At 41.9% G+C, this 21,276-nt stretch overlaps 1 protein-coding gene and 1 pseudogene across 4 annotated transcripts; one reads left to right on the top strand and one right to left on the bottom strand.

The window, feature by feature from the left end:
- Positions 1–1,210: 1,210 nt before the first annotated feature.
- Positions 1,211–4,409, top strand: LOC123119066 (MEIOTIC F-BOX protein MOF-like; annotated as a pseudogene). Its single transcript, XR_006458414.1, has 4 exons — positions 1,211–1,372; positions 2,446–3,289; positions 3,539–3,694; positions 3,931–4,409. The product of XR_006458414.1 is annotated as an MEIOTIC F-BOX protein MOF-like (transcript).
- A 392-nt stretch (positions 4,410–4,801) lies between these two features.
- On the bottom strand, positions 4,802–20,489 carry LOC123119065 (protein ALWAYS EARLY 2). Of its 3 annotated transcripts, none has more exons than XM_044538722.1 (21): positions 20,309–20,489; positions 19,956–20,052; positions 16,693–16,823; positions 15,970–16,065; positions 15,180–15,242; positions 14,671–14,748; positions 13,189–13,378; positions 12,107–12,369; positions 11,648–12,020; positions 11,066–11,149; positions 9,942–10,222; positions 9,796–9,843; positions 8,648–8,959; positions 8,374–8,552; positions 8,024–8,306; positions 6,981–7,139; positions 6,681–6,845; positions 6,440–6,580; positions 6,132–6,356; positions 5,250–5,540; positions 4,802–5,141 (listed from the first exon to the last, which is right to left on the bottom strand). In XM_044538722.1, exons 3-21 carry the CDS (start codon positions 16,795–16,797, stop codon positions 4,968–4,970), a joined length of 3,510 nt encoding a protein of 1,169 aa, XP_044394657.1. In that variant the 5' UTR covers positions 16,798–16,823; positions 19,956–20,052; positions 20,309–20,489; the 3' UTR covers positions 4,802–4,967. The 3 variants fall into 3 exon arrangements, with proteins under 3 accessions (XP_044394657.1, XP_044394660.1, XP_044394658.1); XM_044538725.1 differs by having other exon boundaries at positions 12,107–12,357; XM_044538723.1 differs by lacking the exons at positions 19,956–20,052; positions 20,309–20,489 and adding an exon at positions 17,511–17,607.
- Positions 20,490–21,276: the final 787 nt, after the last annotated feature.

The following is a 21,276-nucleotide window of genomic DNA, read 5'->3' as shown; positions in this document are numbered from 1 at the left end:
GTAGTCGGATGCGCCTAATCCCCGCGTTACGCGAGACGAGGGCGAACCCTCGCGTCGGGGGGAGCCCCATATGGGCCGGCGCAGCCATGCAGGCGGCCGCGGCCTATTTTTTTGTTCTTTTTTCAGTTCTAGCTTTTTTTCTGTTTTTTGTTCTTGTATTTTGCTTTATTTTTATACTTTACAAAAATATTGAGCAAGTTTTTGGAAAATGTTGAATAAGTATCAAAAATATTGAACGAGTATATGAAAAATGATAAACAAGTATTTGAAAATGTTGAATAAGTATTAAAAATATTAAACAAGTATTTGAATTTTTTTAAATGAGTATTGAGATGTCGAACGAGTATTTGAAAAATGTTGAACAAGTATTGAAAATGGTGAATAAGTATCGAAAATATTGAACAAGTATTTGAAAAATGTCAAATAAATATTAAAAAATGTTGAACGAGTAGTAGAAAAACATTGAACAAGTATTTAAAAAATGTTGAAATAAGTATTAAAATATTGAACAAGTATTTAATAAATGTTAAAATAAGTATTAAAATATTGATCAAGTATTTAAAAAATGTTGAATAAGCGTTCTGATAATGTTGAACGTGTATACAAAAAATGTTGATCACTCATTAAAAAAATTAACACATACGAAAATGTAAAGTGAAAACGAAAACAAACATAAAAAAAGAAAAGAAAAAGAGAAAATGAAGAAGAAAAAAGAAAACCAAACAATATTGTTGAAGAAAAAAACCAAACAAAAATTGGAGAAGAAACAAAATGCAAGAAAAGAAACGAAAAAACAAAATGCAAGAAAGAAAGAAAAATATGAAGAAGAAAAAAATAAAAGAAAACAGAAAAAAGGGCTTGAATAGCCTCAAATAGGACGCGCCCTACAACTTACCACGAGAGGGACCTAGAAGGATTGGCTAGCAGCATGGAGACCAGGGATCGAACCCTGGTTCTCCTATTTCCTCTCCAGTGGGCCGGTCCAATACGACGCAGGTAGAGGGAAACCTTCGGCGAGCCAGAGTTCCCCTCTCGCCTCGCTTGAAGCGATAAATAGTCGCCGTGCAAGTAGCACACCCCAAATAACCATTGAGGGCTCTGAAGAAGTACTCCTCAATTAGCTGCTCTCCATCCATATTGGACCTGGGTCTGCGGCCACACCGGGCCTAACTATGTCAACAGAAAGCAGTCGGCCCAGTTGCTCGGCAGGAAAAATAAGACAAGCCGACCCAGCAGTTCAGCCAGCCGTCGCACGCACAGGGTGAGAGAGTGAGACGCCGCCGGTTGCTTCGCACGGCTGCGTCGCCGCCGCCGCCGCCGCCGGCGACCAGGAGGCAGGACGCCCTACCACATAGCTACCGGCTACTGCGAGGTCAGCGTGCCATTCCTCCAGCTCGTTAATTTCTTTCTCGCAATACGGAGATCGCAATACGGAGATCGATCCCAGGGCGAAACCCTAGCACAAAACTGATTTCTTTTCCCCACCCAACTGTAAGTAAATCCCAGTACATATGCGTACGTACGTGCTTCGGATGATTCCATCGTTCAAAGCCCTATGTTGCTATATATAACCGCGCGTTTTGCAGATCACAGGGGTGGTTCCGATCGATTTTGTTGGGACTGGATGCTATGTTGCTGCTGCTGCTGCAGCTGCATATAATCTTCCAAGTCTCCAAATGTGTAGATATACATACACGCAGTAGTTCCATAGATATATTGGCCTGGGTCTACTGCTTGTCTATGAACGAATTCCATAGGTTGGTGCATACGCAGGCATCCTTTGTGTTGGGGATCAACAACTATTGTTTTTACTGATAGCTGAGAAAAAGAGCTCATTTGGGGATCACGAATTCCCTGTACCATTCAGTGAAGTGGACCGTACTCTTTTCTCAGAGTTGTTAGAATCTTATGCTTGGTTGCAAACTATAATTACCATGCTTTGTGTGTAGAGCACCATTTTTTTATCCTCCTGCTGCTCATCAACATCAAGGATAACGTTTTCTAACCACCGTATATGTATTTTCCGTTCTTCTTTCTCTCCTTTTGTCTTCCCTTCTTTTTTTTCTGGAAATGGATGTAAGTGTAACCAAACTGAGTTTCTTAGTTTGGTGTCCAATAATCGCTGTACGAGGTTAATTTTGTTAAGGTTGTCATCTTATTTCTGGAGTCTACTCTGAACTGGTGGGCAAGTCTGTTTTAATAATTTGTGTATGAAAAGATTCATAGAATTCCTTGTACTGTTTTAAGGATTATTCATGATTTTTTAGCCCGCAAACTAAATGTGACGACCTTGTACATACGTGGTATTCATATCATTTCTTTGGATAAATCGTCCCATGAATGGAAAGGGGTCATCTCTCTGTATTTGTAACTTCTAAGATGTCTCTGCGGAGTGTTTATCTGTTATTTTGACTATTGATTTATTGCCCTGCTGGATACATGCAGCCGGCTGTTTGATGAAATGTCAGAGCTAGCTTCAATCCCCTGCAGTTCCAAGAGGGCGCGAGGCACTAGTGATGGTGTCGACAGGCTCAGCAGCCTTCCAGACGAGCTGCTACATTGCGTGATGTCCTTCCTGCCGATGCCGGAGGCCGGGCGCACAAGTCTGCTCTCGCCGAGGTGGCTTAATCTCTGGGCCTCTACGCCATACATCCGCATCGACCACCAGGACTTTATGGATGACGGCAAGCTGAAGAAATTCGGGGACCGCCTGCTGCTCATGCGCGACAGAACTACTTCCTTGGATAAAGCCTGGATCTCTGTGCACCATGTTGCTGATAGGACCATGTGTTATGAGTGGATTCGTCATGCCATCATGCACAATGTTCGTCTCCTTCATGTTTCTGGATCTGTCCTTTTGGATAGCGCAGCCATGTTTCCTTCATAGCACCTCAGAACAGTCAGGCTCCGATATAACTTGTTGAGACATGGGTTCTTTAGGCCACTGAACTGTGACTGCCCAGTGCTTGAGCATTTAGAGCTGGAGCATTGTGGTTTGTGGGACCTGAAGGAGATATCATCGAGGTCACTCAAGGTTCTACGTATCATTGGTTGCGATATCTTTGATGGTCTCGTGATTTGTGCTAGCAACCTTACCCATGTCTCTATTGTTGACCCAAGCTGTGATACTGGTGCTATAGTAACTAGGGATCTGTCTTCTCTAGTAACAGCCTCGATTAGTCTGACATCTAGGTTTCATTATTATAAGCGAAACACAATAGCGGATCATCGTCTACTTAATGGCCTCTCACATGCCACCACCTTGGAGTTGCATGCACCATTACCTGAGGTACAAACTAGTTCTTCTTTGCATCATATCCATACAAGCCTAGATGAATATATTTGCTTCCCTAGTTAGATTTTGTTATATAGTTGCTTCTCGGATTTAAATTCAGAGGATCTTCGCGTTTTGAGCTTACTTGTGTTCTATCTTATGTGCTATTCTTATTTTAACAAGCTAGCATGGAAATGTCGAATGATCAAACTATTCAACTCACTGTCTTTGATCATTTTGATTTTACCTCTGATGTATATGAAGGTCTCGTTCGAGAGGAGTTTGAGGACATGCCCGATGTTCAGCAACCTGACAAGCCTGGTGCTGGGCGAGTGGTGCATGGCTGCTGACTTCTACCCGCTGCTTCGCATCCTCCAGCGCTCGTGCAAGCTGAAGGAGCTAAAACTTAAGCTCACAAAGGTATACTTACTCAAAACTATGTATATACCATTGTTTTTAAGGCGGTAAGGCGACCTAAGGCGAGCACCACCCGCTCTAGCGCCTAAGGCGGGCATATTTGTAAGGCGCTGCCCGGGCGCCTTACCGCCTAAGCGTCCAAGGCAGGACGCCTTAAAAACAATGGTATATACAGTTATACACCAGTTGATCTGCTAGGGTAGAGAACCTCTGACCAATAATATGTTGCGATTATGCAGGAGGAATTTAGTACGTGCAAGGATTCTGAACCTGCTCTGTCGTCAACAAGGGGAGCACTGCCGTCGGGCTCAGGCAGCCACCCTTGCATCGAGAGGGTCAAAATCTGCTGCCATGAACATGATCCAAGGGTTAGCTCGTTGGTGCAGGCGTTGCAGCTGATTGTCGGTGATGTGAAAATCAGCATCGAGCATCGCTGATCTATGGTAAACTAGACCTTGTTTTGTTTGGGGGACCTGCAACCGTTGGTCAGTGCCGAATTAATGTGTGGAGACAAGATTGCTTTGGAGACGCTGGCGTTAACGACACAAGGGCATGTTTTAGACAATGGGTGTGGATGTGTGGTCGAATTTTGCTATAATCCACATGTGATGGTTAATCTGACTAGTGTCATTTGCATGATGGATTATGAGCTAGTTCTTTGAAAACGCTATGTAATGTGAGTTCTGAAATCATGTTTTAGATGATGGGTATGATCAAATTTCGCTATCCACATGTGATGATTGATCCGAGCTAGTTCATCGTCATAGACTAGTTGAGTGTCATTTGTGGAATCATTTAAGAAACTGTGTGTAGGATCCAGATGCCCTGTGTTCTCGTTGTTTCATTCATCTCAAGACCAATTTTGGCAACTTTAACATGACTTTCTTCTTCAAACCCCTAAGCTGCTGCTGCTGCTGCTGCTGCTGTTTCAGATATTTGGAACCAAGGAAATGCAAAGACCTTTGACAATGTTTCACCTAGCAAGGCTTCTTGGTTTGGCAATTTTTCAAGAGAGATCCCTTGTCTTTTCTTTCGGGTCCCCATGCACCCCTTTCTTTTGCACTTTATTGGTTTTAATATTTTTACGCTCGAAAAAAGATCAAGGGAGACTACACGATAATAGTATAATAATAACTAATAAGATAGGTTAGGTACACCTTATACAGACTCTTGTAAGCTTTTAGAATACAAGCCACATACCATTGTCAAGTTTCTTTCTTCCTACATATGTATATATAAATAACGAAAGAAGAGAATGTTCGGCCATGCATGAACACTAGCCACTAGGGGTGGGTATCAGCGCCAGCATCTGGTTCTTGATGATACCCATGCACATCTCAATCTCCCTGAAGATGGGGACGTTCTGCGAGCTGCACGGTTGCAGCCGCGACAGCGCCGAGTCGAGAATGTGCGCCACTTCCGCAGGGTGATACTGCTTCTCCGTGCAATTCTGATGCATCAAAAAAGATGGCCCGTTACATTACAACTCGTAAGATGAACCAGAAACATTGTGACCGAAGAAAGAATTCGTAAGATCTCTGATGATTGATTTACTTACCTGTATCATCAGGATGGTCGCTACACAGGACGAAATCAGCTCCGACGGGAACTGGGCTTCGGAGTCGCTGCCGTTGGGCAATACTCTTGGACTGGAAATGTTATTAGTTGCTGCAGCAGGGTCGAAGCGGCCCGAGGCGCTGTTATCTGAATTCGCCTGCCCGGAATCGGGTGGTATCCGCCTTATGCCTAGTATGCTCGAACCAGAGCCGGTGCCACGGAGGTTCAGATTGTCCAGTGCTTCCCCTATCTTGGCAAAAGCGTTCTCTCCTTCACTTACTTTGCACATTGCCTGGTTAGACAGAGCAAACATGAACACTAATTAAAACAAAGCACAGACTTGTACATCAGAAATTGCAAAGACAGAATAAAATAGGACATGGAACAACTCTACAAGCTGAATGCCCAATGTATCCAACACTAAACCTAACTATGCGGGTAAAGCATACTACAGAGCATGGAATGCACATACGAAAAAGAAAATGCGCTGATGATTAATGAAAATAATTCTGCGTCTTTACTTCCCTCAAGGACTGAACTTAACAAATATGATTGTTAGGTATTAAAATATTGGTTGTCTTTGCTACGTACGTACATCTTCACTTTCAGTTTCACATATTCTACCATTTGCAAAATATTTACTCTTCGATTACCAATTTGAATACAGGTTGCTCAGCTGGTTGAGAAGAGTTTACTTTCCTGCGTTCTGATAACACATATACTTATGATTATTACCATGCAGTGGAACTGATCTTTACAGGATGCTGATGGTGATCAATCGAAGTATATAAAGGCATGAATATATTATATTCAGAACATCAAGGACTCCTGGACTGGGTGGCATAACATGAAACTGACAGAAATACAAGTGTGACTGTCTAACCTGAACAGCGACATCAACCATCGTTTTAGCTTTGGACCTTGAAGTCTCAATAATCTCCATCACTTGGGATCCAGACTCCTGATTAATATAACCAAAAAGGTTACTAGATGGGTCTGGTGTTCTGTTAAAAGCTCCACCATTTTCCGTGGATTTATTAGGATATGACTGCGTTGGCTGCCCATGAAATGTGTTCCGTTGCCGCAGACAAAGCAGGGCTGAAGCCACCTGAGTATGAAAACATATTGTAAGTGCATAGAATTCACAAACGAAGCCACTGCAAGTAACACGTAGAGCTGGGAATCAATTACATGATCATTCGAATCTCTCAGCTGTACAAGAACCATGGCGTATTGCTTCCTGAAGTGCTCCAAATCTCTAATAATTTCCCCATCCTTTTGCTTTCCAGACACTTCTTCGTTCATGTGCCTCAACTCTACCAGCAAGGCTTCCTACAAAAGATTATATAGTTCAAAACGTAAATACAGCTGGACACTTGAGTCGAGTAAAAATCCCAAAGCATTAGAGAAAATTCCACAAACACAAGCTTGCCTTCTTATCAAGAGCACGCGATAGTTCAGCAAGAGCCCTTATATCTGCTTCCCTTTCCTGAATCTGTGACAGTGTACATGGCTGGCCGTACATTGCCTGCTGTGCAGCGACTGTAGCCTCGTTTGCTGTGGTTTTGGCCTGTGCCATCGAATCAAATGCATCCCCCTGCAAGGGAACAGTTAACACTGAGTATACAGAGAGTATATAGATTATAGTAGCTTGCTTCATTTAAATACTTATGGTGTTGCTTCATTTAAATACTTATGGGGTGACAGTTGCACCAGCACTGTCAAAACTCACATTTGGTATGAATCTTGGTGCACCTCCACCACCATACTCTTTGGACCGATCCTCGAACTTTACTTCTGAGAAGCTGCTGTAATATTTATTCACGATATTTTGGCGTCTGAGAGACTCAGGGAAATTTTCCAGTGGGTGTAACGGCATACAATCAATATCCTGCAAAGTAACAATTTCGTCAACAATAACCTTGTTTGGGTCAGTAACAGCAACCTATTTGACACGCCACATATTTCATCTTTACATCGGTGTTTCTTATTATATTCCAACAGAAACAAAAAAGAATCATTTGGCACCGAGTCACTCATAGAAAATTCTTCCATAAGCATGCCCCTTCCCTGGATGCGACACAGGTGAAAGCATAGTGTGCAAGGAATGCAATTCACATAGTAGCCAAAACACAGAATGCGTACTCCACACATTGATAGGCATTGTCCTAGAATGTGCGGTCAAATCATTTACCTTTGATCAATACTCCGTTTATGATTATTTAGATTGGACATAAGAATAAATATTCGTAGATTATTGTCTAGAAAGAATACGCTTGCCATACTACAATTTTTTTAAAAATTTACAAATGTAATACAGTATAAACTTGCGGTTGAAATTGTGTTCTGGACACAATGTGGATGTCCAAAACAAAACTTTTTTGTGACTTTAGGACTAAGCAATTGCTAAAGATCCCCGGCAAAATAAAATAAAATTGACAGCACCCAAAAGCAATGCCAAACAGTCTTTAAAGCAAAGTCAGGGGTGTACTTGGTCTAAGATACTCAAATGTAAAGAGTAAACCATTACAAAAATGTATTCTCCTAGTTTCTCAGTTGAGCATTAAATACTTGTTCCCCTAGCCTTTTGGTTCATCCACACAGCCATACATCACTACCAAAGTAAGAGAATGGGTTTACTGAAATCATGCATTGCGGAACATATCCAAGAAATCAAAACATACGACAGGAAATGTCTTAAACCAGAAGATATAAAATAAAACATACCACCAAAATGATAAAAAGAAACTTGATAGACATTGGTTACCAACTTACCATCACAAACTCAACACCCAGCTCCGGACGATCAAATTGAACCCGACAGCGATTACGGTCGACAGTCAAAACACTCCCATCATGAAGTTCTCTTGTTTTGGGATGACAGGCTATAACGCGCTGCCCAACTGCTAAGGGCCGAGCAAGATCAGTTGGTAGACCTTCTCGAACACCAGACTGAAGTTCAGCATAGTGTTGTCTGACTGACTCGCGATACTGAGAAAGCTTTTCCCTCTCCTCTTGTAAAAACTGCTTTGACAATCGACGTGGCTTTCCAAGAGAACTGCAAAACAGTAGACTCAGAAAAACAAACGAAGCAAAAGCAAACAAGGCAACTGAAGATAACAGACCTCCTTATAACACCCCACTCGACACGAGTCAGCCTTGGTACATGACCCAGCTTTACATGATTCAAGTACTCCACGAATTCACTCTTCGCAAACCATGGATAATCAATTGCACTATAGAACCACTCAGACATGCACCATCTCCGGAGGAAACGTGAAGATAAGCAGTGAGAGAGCTTGTCCTGGAACAGGTCAGGGTAAATTTAAGTTGTAACTTTCACACCTTGCAAATGATTGCATTGATCAGCAAATTTATCTTGATAAAACAATATCAAACCTTGAGTTCCGTAACGTTATTCACTGGGTAGGAAACATTATCGCACGAATCATCAGCGCCCTCAGCAGGCTTGCTCTCTGGAGCAAGTGCTTTCAAAATGCCTAACTTGCGCCGGCTTTTAGACTTTGATGCCGAGTCCGATTGCTGAGTTATTGCATTTTCTGTCGTGTCCACCGTATCCATGGCTTCTTTTCCAAAATCAGCATGTGCTGGAGAACTTTCCTGTGCTTTGGACTTGTTTTGTTTTGAAACTGGACTAACATGAGTATGCCTACCTTTATTAGAAGATACCTTCCCTTCTTCAGCAGAAGCCTAGCAAATGAAGATGTACAAGAAAATTTATATTCATTTACACACACAGGAGAAAAATAAAAGGTAAACTTGGCTATGTCAGGTTTAGAACAAATTTCACAAAGCCTGAGGTTCTTAATTTGTTGGGAGTCACTGTAGTGGTAGTAAATCACGCAGGGAATATTTACAAAAAAGGCAGGATGTTTGTAAGGGGGATACTTTGTCAATAACAAAAGAGTCACTTCGATTAAGGTACGTCTAAGCAGTACCCTGTTTACTATATATCAATGTATTTACTTCAAAACTATCTACCACATGGATAAGAGGAGAAATTTTCTTTAAAACAAAAGGTCATACAACAAAAAGGTATCATCTCCTAAGGTGGAGAAGCTGCCTTTTTCCCAAGGTTAATGGGGGTTTAGGGATTAAGGATTTGTGAAGGCCTAATTTTATTCTTCTTGCTGAATGGTAGTGGAAATTAGATTAAGGGGTCTGCAGCAGGACATTGTCAAAAACATATATTGGCAGCCTCTTAATGTCACAGATGAAAAACAGACACAATCTCCTCGTTGGACTGATTTGTTGACTGAAACTATATTTCCAAACGATTAAAACAAATCTGCACAATGCGGCCTGGTTTTCAGAAGATTATTTATTATGCTAATATATTCTGTGTTATATAATCAAATGGACAAAACTGCAATTACTGAGGCTGCGGTACTAAATCCTTGCTTCAATCGTGCATTGGACTTAAATGCAAAAGAATCAACTGAAAGTTCGTAGTATTTTAGATGAGAACTTGAGAAGTGATTATCAGGAACCAAAGGAAAAGACAAGACTACAAAAGGACAGCGCACCTCGGTCTTCTCACTATCTTTTAGTGTATTCTTCTCATCTTTGGAGATCTGTGCATAAAGCAACAAAATATATGCACATCATAAGCAGCATAGACTAACAATAATGTGGCTTGTGTCATATTGAACAGGGACAGTTTTGGAAATACCTTCAATATGGAAGACTTTCTTTTCTTTTTCTCCATTTTAACACCACATTTACAATCATCCTGCTTTACTTCAGAAGTACTCCCGTCATGATGGTGATCTTTAGAAAGTCTAGCTTTTTTCCTAGTAACCACCTCGTTGCCTGCAATTTCTGACTGCCTTTTGATCTTTTTTGTTTTTCTGGGCTTATCTTTTTTGTCAAATAATGATACTGCTGCAGGCACACTAGGCTTATCATCAGATTCATTGTCTTTGCTTCCATCCTTGAACTGTGCCGATGATTCTGGAAAATAGTTAGGGCAGTAGCACAATCAAACACGGAACATTAACATATCAATCATAAGTCAACTCTGCAATATCATTTTTTATCCATATCTTTTGTGGGATTTTCACATGAAAGTGTGACGGTTAGAACTTACAAGCAATCTACCTGTAGACCTGGTTAAACAATTTGTTCACTATAGTTACGAAGCTTATTATTGAGCAGTATCCCCAGTATGTAAAAGTCTTGTGTCGCAAATAGAAACCGGCAAATTGAGTGAAGTGTGTTGCACGTAAAACAGATCGAGCGCAGCACAGCAAATCTTTGTTTAGAGTATATATCCAAGGCAGAGCACAACTACAGCATTGCCCAGAAACTAGTCAACTGTAGACAGGTGCTCAATAGCATTATAATGATTGATAAAACAAGAAACATTCATTGCATCCATTTCTTCCAAAAGACATAAAGCAACAACAGTGGTGCAGGCATGTTTAGAGCTGTGGGGTCTAAAAACAGCCCTTATGTGGAAAGGAATTAACACAGAACTTCTTAAACGATTAGAGCTCGTAGATAATCAACTCTGACTCAACCATTATACAGCACTGTCTCGTAGCTTTATCCCTATGACTGTATAAACTTTCTGTATCTCCATGCAAAAACATAGTGAACAGGAATGAGATTGGAAAACTAATTTGATTGCAACAACCCAAGTACTGAACTCTGCTAAACTGTGCATTGCATTTGCATGGTTCTACCACATAATTAGAGAATTTGCATGATAATGGATAAAATGAGGTGCATGGAAATCGAGTACTGAAAGTATAGCTCACAACATCTGAAATTAGCACCATAGATAAGACTAACCAGATTCAGCGATAGAAGAAGGTTGTAGAATATTCACAGAGATATCAGCTAATGTATGTAACGCGTCGAGAGCTGACAATTCATCTGCAGAACAAAGACCAGTCAGGCAAACAGGAGCAAAGATTTGGGCTATGTAGATATCAAAGCAAGAAATCCAACAAGTTATCCTCCTCAGGAAGTTTGTAGGCAGATTGACTGTTTATTTTGCAAGATGCAACAACTCAACAGGACAATCAATATTATGAAATAAAAATTGATGATAGACAATGCCAGCACAGGGCATACTTATTTTTCATCACATGGTCGAGAAAATGCTGCACATATAAGAAGAAACTCAAACAATTTGTCCACCTTGCTGAATACTATTGCCATTTGACAGTTACGATATGTCTATATTGTATTCGGTAGTTGAGAAAATACTCCACTGCACAGCTTTGTAAAAGATGAGACTCAAGCCCCTTAAACCACCATACTGATAGTTTCACACATGCTAGAAGCCTAGAAGAAATAATGCTATGACTGTATTTCAATAATTTAATTACTTTTGCCCAAAAATAAAAGATATTGTTAGCACACACGTACCACCAAAAAATAGTTGGCGGCTTCTTTTGTTTGATTTGTTAGATGGCCATGAACCTTTACTTCCAAATACATCCAAATCTGATATATCCTTGGCCTTTCTGGAACTACACCCTTCTTCGGTGCCACTGCAAGCCTCTCTGTCATCCTCGAATTGATTTTCTGGTTTGTGTGCAGCTTTCTTTCTTCTCTTTTGTGACCTCTTAACTTTTGGCTTAGACTTGCCAGACACAGAACCTTCGTTATTCAGAAAATAGGAAGCATCTTTGGGATAGTCACCAGTCTCTGCTTCCCTGCTTCCTAAGCTACCTTCCGGATAATCAGCCTCTACTTGAAATCCATGCATCTTTGAACTCCCCATCTCTGAATCTGCATTCTGCAAGGATCATCCAGCAAATATGATTATGCAATTACTTTGTGAGATGAGTGGCCTAAAGATAAAGAAGAGATTACGGCTCTTACTTTTCTGTCGATACTTTTACCAGGAGACAGGAACATTTGACCACTGGATCTTCCAGATGTTTGAGAAACCTGAGGTGAGCCTCTTTGACAGACCTCTGCCAGAGCTAAAGCAGCTAGAGCACCTTCATCATCACCATTATTAGCATCTGGTTTTGCTTGTCTATTTGATGCACCTATCTTGTCATCTCGCTGGTACATGCTTGCAACAGGCACTCGTGGAGTCCTTTTTCCAACAGCACGGGGCTTGTTACCTACAAACAAGTCTAGACAAGTTTCAGACCTCAATCCTGTTTTTCTTTGTTCAAGGAAAGTAAAAGGTGCACCATTGTTTGAACTAACTTCACCTCCTGCCAGAGAAACTGAAGCTAGAAAACATGCCAAGAAAAGTATATATAATACTATCATGACTGTAATCCTGTGAGATCTTTTACCAAAACTGTTATGATCATAAGATAGTAGAGAATTCTAACTTAGGATTTTTGATAGAAAACTGTAGGGGGAAGCCCCAACATTAGACACAACTAAACAAGAACCCAAATTCATGTCCGTGAGGACTTGAACCCAGGTTGTGGGATTGTCCATCCACTCCCCTGCCCAAGTGAATTAGGCTTGCTTCTAATTCTAGCTTACAATTAGTATGTTGTTGCTGATTTGCTATAACATACTGTCAATTAGAAGTTTACGACAAAACATAGAGGTATCCATATATATTAAATAACAAAGGAAAAAATAAAACGGTACACAGATTTCTTGTAGATTGTGAAATGTTTTCTGCTCACAGTTCCATTGTAGATTGTGAATTGTTACAGTAACTAGCATGCTAACGTCGAATGAATTTGGACATAGAAACTTTTTGAATGAAATTGTGAACTGTTTTGTGTTTTCCTTTGTACTACCTCTGTATCAAAATAAGATGTTTTTGCAGTTCAATTTGAACTGCAAAAACGTCTTACATTTTGATACAGAGGGAGTAGATAAGAACTTTATTAGATCCAAATGACAAAACTCTACTAAAAGATAAACTAAAAGGAAATACGAAAAGAAAAGGACACATGCTTCTATGATTTCAATGTTCAAATTACCTCCAGAACGTTTCTTCTTCAACAAAGAAAGGCATCCATAGCTCGATGAAGCAGGCTGAGATTGCAATAGATCAGGGTAACGTGTATCAGATGCCTTCGACACAGACTGAAGCTTTGCACGGCCACGCTTCTGTGGCTTCCTAGAAGTTTTTGGTGAACCGTTACTCTCATGGTCACTGTTACTCCCATCCTACAGTTCAGAACAGATGTCCATGGTCATAAACACAATGTTCAAGAAAGTGGTAAGCGTAAGCGGAGCGGAAGGCCACAGCTTAGAGCAATGGCCGCTTAAGCGCAGCTTAACCGGGATTAAGCTTTTTTTTTAATTGGCCAGATTTTGGCTGTTTTTGAATAATATGCACAAGAAAACAGGAAATATAGCACATAGGTAACTGAAAATCTGAAATAGCATATAAGGTTGAGATTCAGTGGTTTACACACCACAACAAATAGCCAAATAACACATAAGGATAAGGTTCAGTGGTTCACACAGCAAGCATAAATGCATAATATTGTCTTAGAGCATATAAGATAAATGGCAGCTGCAGGCAAGCAGCAGCAGCCAAACAGCAGCCCCAGCCCAGCCCATGTAGTAGTTCAGATCCAGTTCGGGCATGAGAAGGAAGAATGCATGGAGCTGAGTTGGATGCAGAACAGGAGCAGCTGCCACTGGAGCTCTCTTCTCCCCCCTCCCCTTCTAACCCAGTAAACCCTAGCCGAATAGGCCAGTATTGGGCCAAGCCTTTATACCCACCTTTTACCTCCAGCCCGTGGCCCATTTCTCGCTTTTTGAACGCTTAAGCGCGCTCAGCGACCGCCTAGCCAGCGCTCAGCGCTAAAGCGGCCGCTAAATCCCGCTTTTTTTCGCTTAACGCTAAAACTTCCGCCTAGGGCAGAAGCGAAGCGTTTAGCTGTCGCTTAGCGCTTAAGCGTGCTTAAGCGGCGCCTAAAAACGCTTTCTTGAACATTGCATAAACATTCTTGATAAACGCAATAAAATGATATAGCATACTGACAGACAACTTCTCTAAACTGTAAAACAAAGCTGCTCGAGCCGCATATGAAAACATAAGTGCTACATCCACCATTCACCTATGTGTTGTAATCTTCTTACGAGATAAATTCATTTCACTTAATGACGCTGAAGTAATTCCTCAAAAATGTTGCTATAAATGATGGACAAGCAATGGAGTCTGCCTGGAAACCATTAAATAGCTTAAGCTAGTCAACACAAATGACTATTACAATCTTAATAGTGGAGCACCTAGGCATTTCAGTACAACTATATTATTAGGTGCAATAAATAGTTCTTGGTCTCAGAATCTGTACTTGATATAGTTTTTGCATATATCAAGAGTCGAATAACATTTCATACACTACTTATGGAATTCTTGTTCTACCTCCATAACATTTTCAGGTAAACTACAGTCTACAGTACAGAAGAAGCTTTTGAATACTATAGCCGTTCAAGTTTAACCTTACCAGAATATTATAATGATCAGTCATCATCGCTATCAACCCTGCAGCAGTAGCAGTTCCCTCTGGAAGAGACAAATATGCCTGGACATGCAACAAAGCTTGGTCGAATTATCAGCATAACCAAAAATAACAGAAAAAACTTGAAATTAGCAAAAGAAAGACAGATACATGCAAAATGAACTGTAATACTTATACGATCTATTTGACCGACCTATCATGAATGCATCAGTGCGTGGTGGGGGATATGGTTGGAAAAGAAATGGATGGAATCCGAGATCTTGGTAGATGAAACAGATAAAATTAGTAGATGGAATCTTATGCTATGGATATTTCAAGTATTGCTTTGCTAGAGATTATCCCACTGATCTACAAGAAACAGAGCATCATAACAACAAATTCATGTCACAAATTTTAATCGGGATTGAAAAGTTGAAACTAGGTGGTGCATGATGTGGAATCAAGTGCAGACAGTTCAGAAGAGCCACCGTATACAAAGGAAGGCTGGGATTTACCCTATTCATGTTGTAAAGAGCCTCCACCATATCAGATGTTCTATCATGGACGGCACCAGCCACCTGCAAGTTGAAATGAACAATCAGTAATATGAATAGAGGTCTCAAACTAGATATTATTAATCCTTGCCCAAGCCACCAGCAGGATCAGAGTTAACGAGACTGGTAACTTTGCCAGGTTAGGTGGCCTCTTAGGACCAGAGATGCAGTTAACCAAAAGACTGGCTGACCAGAGTAGGATTTTGACTAAGCCGGCCAAGTCAGATTTGGGTGTGCACTGAGTTGAATCTTGGCATTTAGCTGACTAATCCCACTGTCAACAGTCCTGAGGGAACCCAAGGTGTGTACATCACTGCCACTACTACTTGAAACTCACACGGTTGAACTTCCTTAAGGAATGCAAGGATCTAACAAAATATATTATTGCTTATTGGTAGGTGGGAGAATGATGTACGCATAATAATAATATGGTGCATTAGCTTCTCATATACTGTGTACATGATATAACAGCATGACCTGATGGATTACCAAAATTATTTTCCCTGTTTGTAAACCACATATATTTAATAAAAGGGGCCCTTAATAAAAAAGGAAAATAACAAACATGTAGTCCGAGCAGCGACCCAGGTACACAGGACCACATTGCTGCTAGATATAAGGAATTTCTCAGGTAATCATGTTGATGTAGGACAGTACAACGAAAAGATGGCATGTGGTTGCCTAAATAACAAATTTCTAACTCTTCCATAAAAGTAATACCACTGTACAATAAAGAGGGTAGAGATCAAACCTTCCTCCAATCTTTTCCATATTTTCTATAAGCTGCATAGAAGCGCTCCAACTCATCTTTGCTCCACTGAGAACCAAGGTCGGATAGTTTCTTCTTCTGCAGATAAATGTTTCTTTGATCAATGGTCAACAATGTAATTGATATAATATAACCCACAGTAATCTAAATAAACAAAACAGATAAATGCATTACTGCATTAGCAATCCCCAATCCATGCTTGAAACTTCTTTCCCAAGGAAATATAAGGCAATTAGAAAACTTGACAATCCTTGACAGTTCACACCATTTACCAGATCATGTGAGCAAGCACAAGTTCAGACTTCAGAATAATACACGATAAGGAAAAAAGAGTAAGTTGCATGTGGGGAAAAAATATTTGTTTGTTGATTAACAAAAATATAATGTACATATACTGTTATAGTTGTCCTAATTGTTACATTTAGCAAGCGTGTTAGTATCTATGCTACTTGCATCTTAATAACATCACACAATTGTACATATCACACAGAAGTGGTGACCATTGAAAACATATGGCAAGCAACATAGCACACATATTACAATAAAACCCAGATAACACCAAAACTCCGATAAAACCAGAGGCTGACTGACTTTTTTGTCCAAGTCATACCACTGGCATGAAATTTGGAATTTAGATGTGCGGAATTTAGATGAATCAAATGCTGATTTAAGACATTCAAGACACTGCTGAGTGCAGATACTTACTCGCACTTTATTTTTATGTACAACTGTTGCATCCTTTTCCGGCCAATCTTCATTAATTTTGGCATAGCGCTTGTTTACATTTCTCACTTTTCTTGTGGAAGACATTGAAACTCACAGAACTGCCTGAAAGTCTGAAACACAATTCACTTGAGATTAGCCAATTTTCTTCAGTAGCTCTTGGATGAAAAATGCAAAGGAAAACTGAATAAAAAGGGGTAAACAGGAAGGCTAACAATATTTTTCAGAATAAAACATGCATTTACATACACAATCTTCATGAAATGTTATATATAAGGAAAGTTCTTTTGGTGGGGAGTATGTACCAAAGAAAAGAACCACTGTTGCAAAATACAATTAAATATTTCTATTTAGCTCTACAATCAAAAGAGCCTGTTAAGTTCTCCATATCCACCCTTAACTCTAACCATTTTATATTTGAATAAACAGTCCCAACCAAGCCTAACCTAAGTATACGCAGCAAGACTGCTATTTTCTCAGTTGGTGCACAGCCTAGCCTTCTCTTCCTTTTCCCCTGGACTGCTATTTACTTCATTTTCTTCCAAACAAGAGACAGCCTGTCATTCCTTCTATTCCAGCCGAGACACAACATAAACATAAATGCACTCACACATCGATACCCCAGGCCAAATGAACCATAAATCGTTTTCCACTACAATAATTTGGCAGCACCCATTCCCTTCCAGAATCTCAGCGGAATTAACTTTCTTCTACTCCCGCTGAAATTTCCTCCGGGGTTTAGGAAGAACATATACTAGGGTTTCTTGCAGAAAATCGGAAGAACGGCAAGAAAGGATAACCTGGATCTGGATCTGGATCTGGGAGAGAGGGGGCAGCAGGGGGGGATCGGCGTTAGGAGCATGGACTGGCGCTGCTCGGGTTGCCGATGGGGCACCGCGCCACTCCTTACCCCGGTGATGTGCCTTCAGGAGAGGACAAATTGCTCGATCTGTGTCCGCTTAGGGGGTGAGGGTGGGTGGGGACGAGGGTGGGGATGAGGATGGGTGGGGGCGAGGGTGGGTGGGGTGGGGGCAGGATAAGAAATAGGCACCCGGTTTATGGGGTGAAGGAAAGGAAAACGCGGTGCGAACGAACAGAAGGGCAACAGAATGGTAATTTCAGTAATAGGGTGTTCTTTAGGTGAAAAAGAGAGGTTCTTTTGATGGTCTGCGCCCACATTTCTACATATAAATAACATGAGGAATCAGTTAACAAGTTCCAGGGTTGTATACCTTGCTACAATTACAACATGAATAAAAGTCAGCACGCAGCACATGATTAATTTACATGACCAATTTGTAATATAAAAGGGTAGGAAATAACAATCAGACGTACATTGTTGATGCCCAGGTGGTAACTAATTCTTAGATGCAAAAAAGAACTTTGTGCTTTTGATGTGTCTACTCAATCTCTTTCCGTCTTATCATCGACGTGCGTCATACTCTTTCTGTTAACTTGTGACTACCAGCACTTCTGTTGATTAATTTCAAGTGTGTTTGACAGCTGTTGAGGGCACTTTATGGTTAAGATGGGGACATTGGGATCTTGGCATGGACAGATAGCCAGAAGTGTGTAAGGTGCATGCTTTAACACAAAAAAGTGTGCGTGTAGTGTTTGAATATGGTCAAACCATGAGTGTCACACGTACGGTATTTTCTGGTCACTCTACTAAGTGGTTCCGTTCTACGGATAGCTCGATAAAGTTAGAATAGGTGCATCCTATACTGGCTAGCCACATGATCGACAAAGCATGTAGGTTTAGCTTTAAGATAATCGAATGCCTAAGTACTAAAATGCATCACCATATACTATAGAACAGATTGTGTATTTGCTTGGAATCTTATTAGTTATAACTTCTGCAAAATCAGATGACAAAAAAATTATGAAGTGGCTTAATTGTTCTCAACAGTGAAAGCTTGCATTGCCCTGCTGAACTAGGCAGGCATCCAGAATCTATCCTTGCATGGTGACTACTATGTGCCCACGGCAAGATTCCGCAAGCTCACCATGGTTGGATGTTGACTAGGTCATGTAAGTTGAAGAAAGAGACGTTGTACATAAAAGCGAGTGTGAGATTGTCGGAGTCGGGAGAGTCAATGAAAACCTTCCCAACATCGTCACTTGTCAAGCTGAGGGAGGCCTCAAGCCCTAAGTGCCCACGAATGCTATCGTCATCCAACATTCCTGCTCGATACTGTTGTTGCTTGTTTGTCAGAGCAGCTCCGAGCAATTTATACAATTAGGATGATGTACCAAAGCTTGATGAGTAATTTAGACTGGAATTGGTTGAAATGTCGACCTGGTCTTCATGGTTGTGTTTTTGCCTAACGTGACATTCCAGGAGATTCAGATGTGTACAAATGACATCTAGTTTTGGAAGGGCGAATTTTCAAAGTTTGGTGCACTCCTGTTCCATTTCAAATAGTTCTATGAGAGCACTCCCATTTCAAATACAGCATTTAGCACTAAAACTGACAAGGTTAAGGTGGGGAAGCCAACCCTGCACATTCGTGTGGAACAAGTACACAGTGGAAAACACTTCAGCGTGAAAGGTTCATTCCGACATGAAAAGAGTGTGCAACACATTCAAGGTCACAGAATGAAAAGGTGTGGTTGTCACTCAATCCGAGACCTTAGAAAGTATGGGTCCCACCGGTGGTTCCCCTGTATTTTGGTTGGGTCTCTAGCAAAGGCTTTCCTAATAAGGCCAACACGAAAGCTCGCCAATGGCATGAGTGACTCCTTTGAAATAACGGCTAACGACTTCACCGCACCTACCAAAATTGCCCGTCCTCAAGCAGCTTGCGGTCCCTAAAGGCTAAAGAGCCGACAGAATTGGAAGGAAGGTGCTCTTCCAGTTCTAAACCTAAGCATGTTCAGACAGATAGTGTCGTCCTTCCATATTTGATCCTCGAGATTAATCCCTTGTCATCCCATCACTGTTGCCATATAGTTTTGTTGCCCATCCACAACGCAACATACTACAAAATGTAATTTTGTTGGGGCATTCTACGCAATAACCGCTCACTAATGCCATCATCCATGGAGATATAAGCATACATGCCACAGCCGAACAAATTACTACTAGCATGTTTGTCTTGTTGTCCATCCATCCCTAATGCAACATACCAAAGAAAAAAAACACCCTCTGCCCAAAACGTAACCACATTTAGATGCCAAACCGCCTCTGCCCAACATTGGTGTTAAAGAGGAAGCAGATTGGGAATTAGGGGCGGGAAAAAAACCTCGGATTTGGCGGGAGGGGAATCGAGGGGGAGGAAGGCGCGGCCGCGAAGCACCCCGCCTGCGCGCGCGTCGAGCTCGCGTCCGCCCTCGGAGCTCCTGCGGAAGGAAACCAACGGAAATGTCACGCTGCTGCTGCTGCTGCTGCTCGACCACGCGCCTAGGGAAATGCCTGGCGCCAAGGGACTGCCGCCCCCGCCTGCCTCCCGCGGGGGCGCGCGTGCGTGCGTGCGCCGGCAGGCAGCTGCCCCGCTCGCTCCGCTAGGGCGCGCTACCGGAGCTGCTCTGGCCTGCCCGCCGGCCCGCACCGGCCGGCCCTATGCGCGGAGGGAGATGGAGGAGGCGATGGGCTCACCTGGCAGTGGAGCCGCCGGACGGCGCCGCCGCGGGAGGCCGCGGCGCGATCTGCGTGCGTCGCCGCGCGGGTCGGAGGAGACGAGGGAACGAATTGCGAATGGGGGAGGGGAAAATCGATGGGGTTTGGTTCGCTCCAGGCGAGGGTGGGGAAAGTGGCTGCCGCACGCACAGCACAGGGGCTGCACCCGGTGCACTGGACGGAGGACGTCGTCGCGGTTCAAATTTGAATTTTTCTTTCTCAAAAAAGAATCTTCCGAAGAAAACACCATAGCAGGTAGGCACAACTCTCTTTTTTCTTCGAAAATGGCTCGAGTCAATTATACAGGTTCACCGAAAATACAAAGCATCCCAACATTATAATAAAAAGTATCAATGTTTGGGGACCATCTCGACCAGGACGCCTCCACGAGGATCGAGGATCGCTTCTTTCACATGCCTCCCGGCGGTACAAAGCACCGCCGAAATAAGGGTGAGGGAGAGCCGTTATCCCATCCCGACGCCGCCACCATCGTCTCGCCACCGATGATCGGGGACAAACCCTAAAACTGTTCATACCGCTACCACGGACCGGGTAACTCAAATCTAAGGTTCCCTCGTCCCCCACCATCACGGCAGCGGCGCCAGCGGTTGAAGGGATGAGCAGCCACCACCTCCTATTTCGTAACCCTAGGTAGAAACGATATGGATATGTAGTCACGGGTTTTTAAGTACTCCCTATGATCCATATTACTTGTCGCTCAAATGGATGTGTTTAGCACTGAAATTTTAAGTACAATATATAATTTAGTTTTTCACGTAACCCGGGAAAAAAATGAGTAGCTGATTTGTTGTCGAAAGTGACTGCACGCCAAATTTTAATCCTGAATTACACGAAGTACTGCTCGGTATCAGAATCATATGTTCCTTTTTCTTCTGGGCAGCTTGTGTTTGTGAATTCTAATTTGACGTGTTACATACTAGCATTAT

Source organism: Triticum aestivum, chromosome 5D (assembly GCF_018294505.1).
Source record: "Triticum aestivum cultivar Chinese Spring chromosome 5D, IWGSC CS RefSeq v2.1, whole genome shotgun sequence".
Lineage (NCBI taxonomy): Eukaryota > Viridiplantae > Streptophyta > Magnoliopsida > Poales > Poaceae > Triticum > Triticum aestivum.
This window is presented reverse-complemented; position numbering and strand designations above follow the sequence as displayed.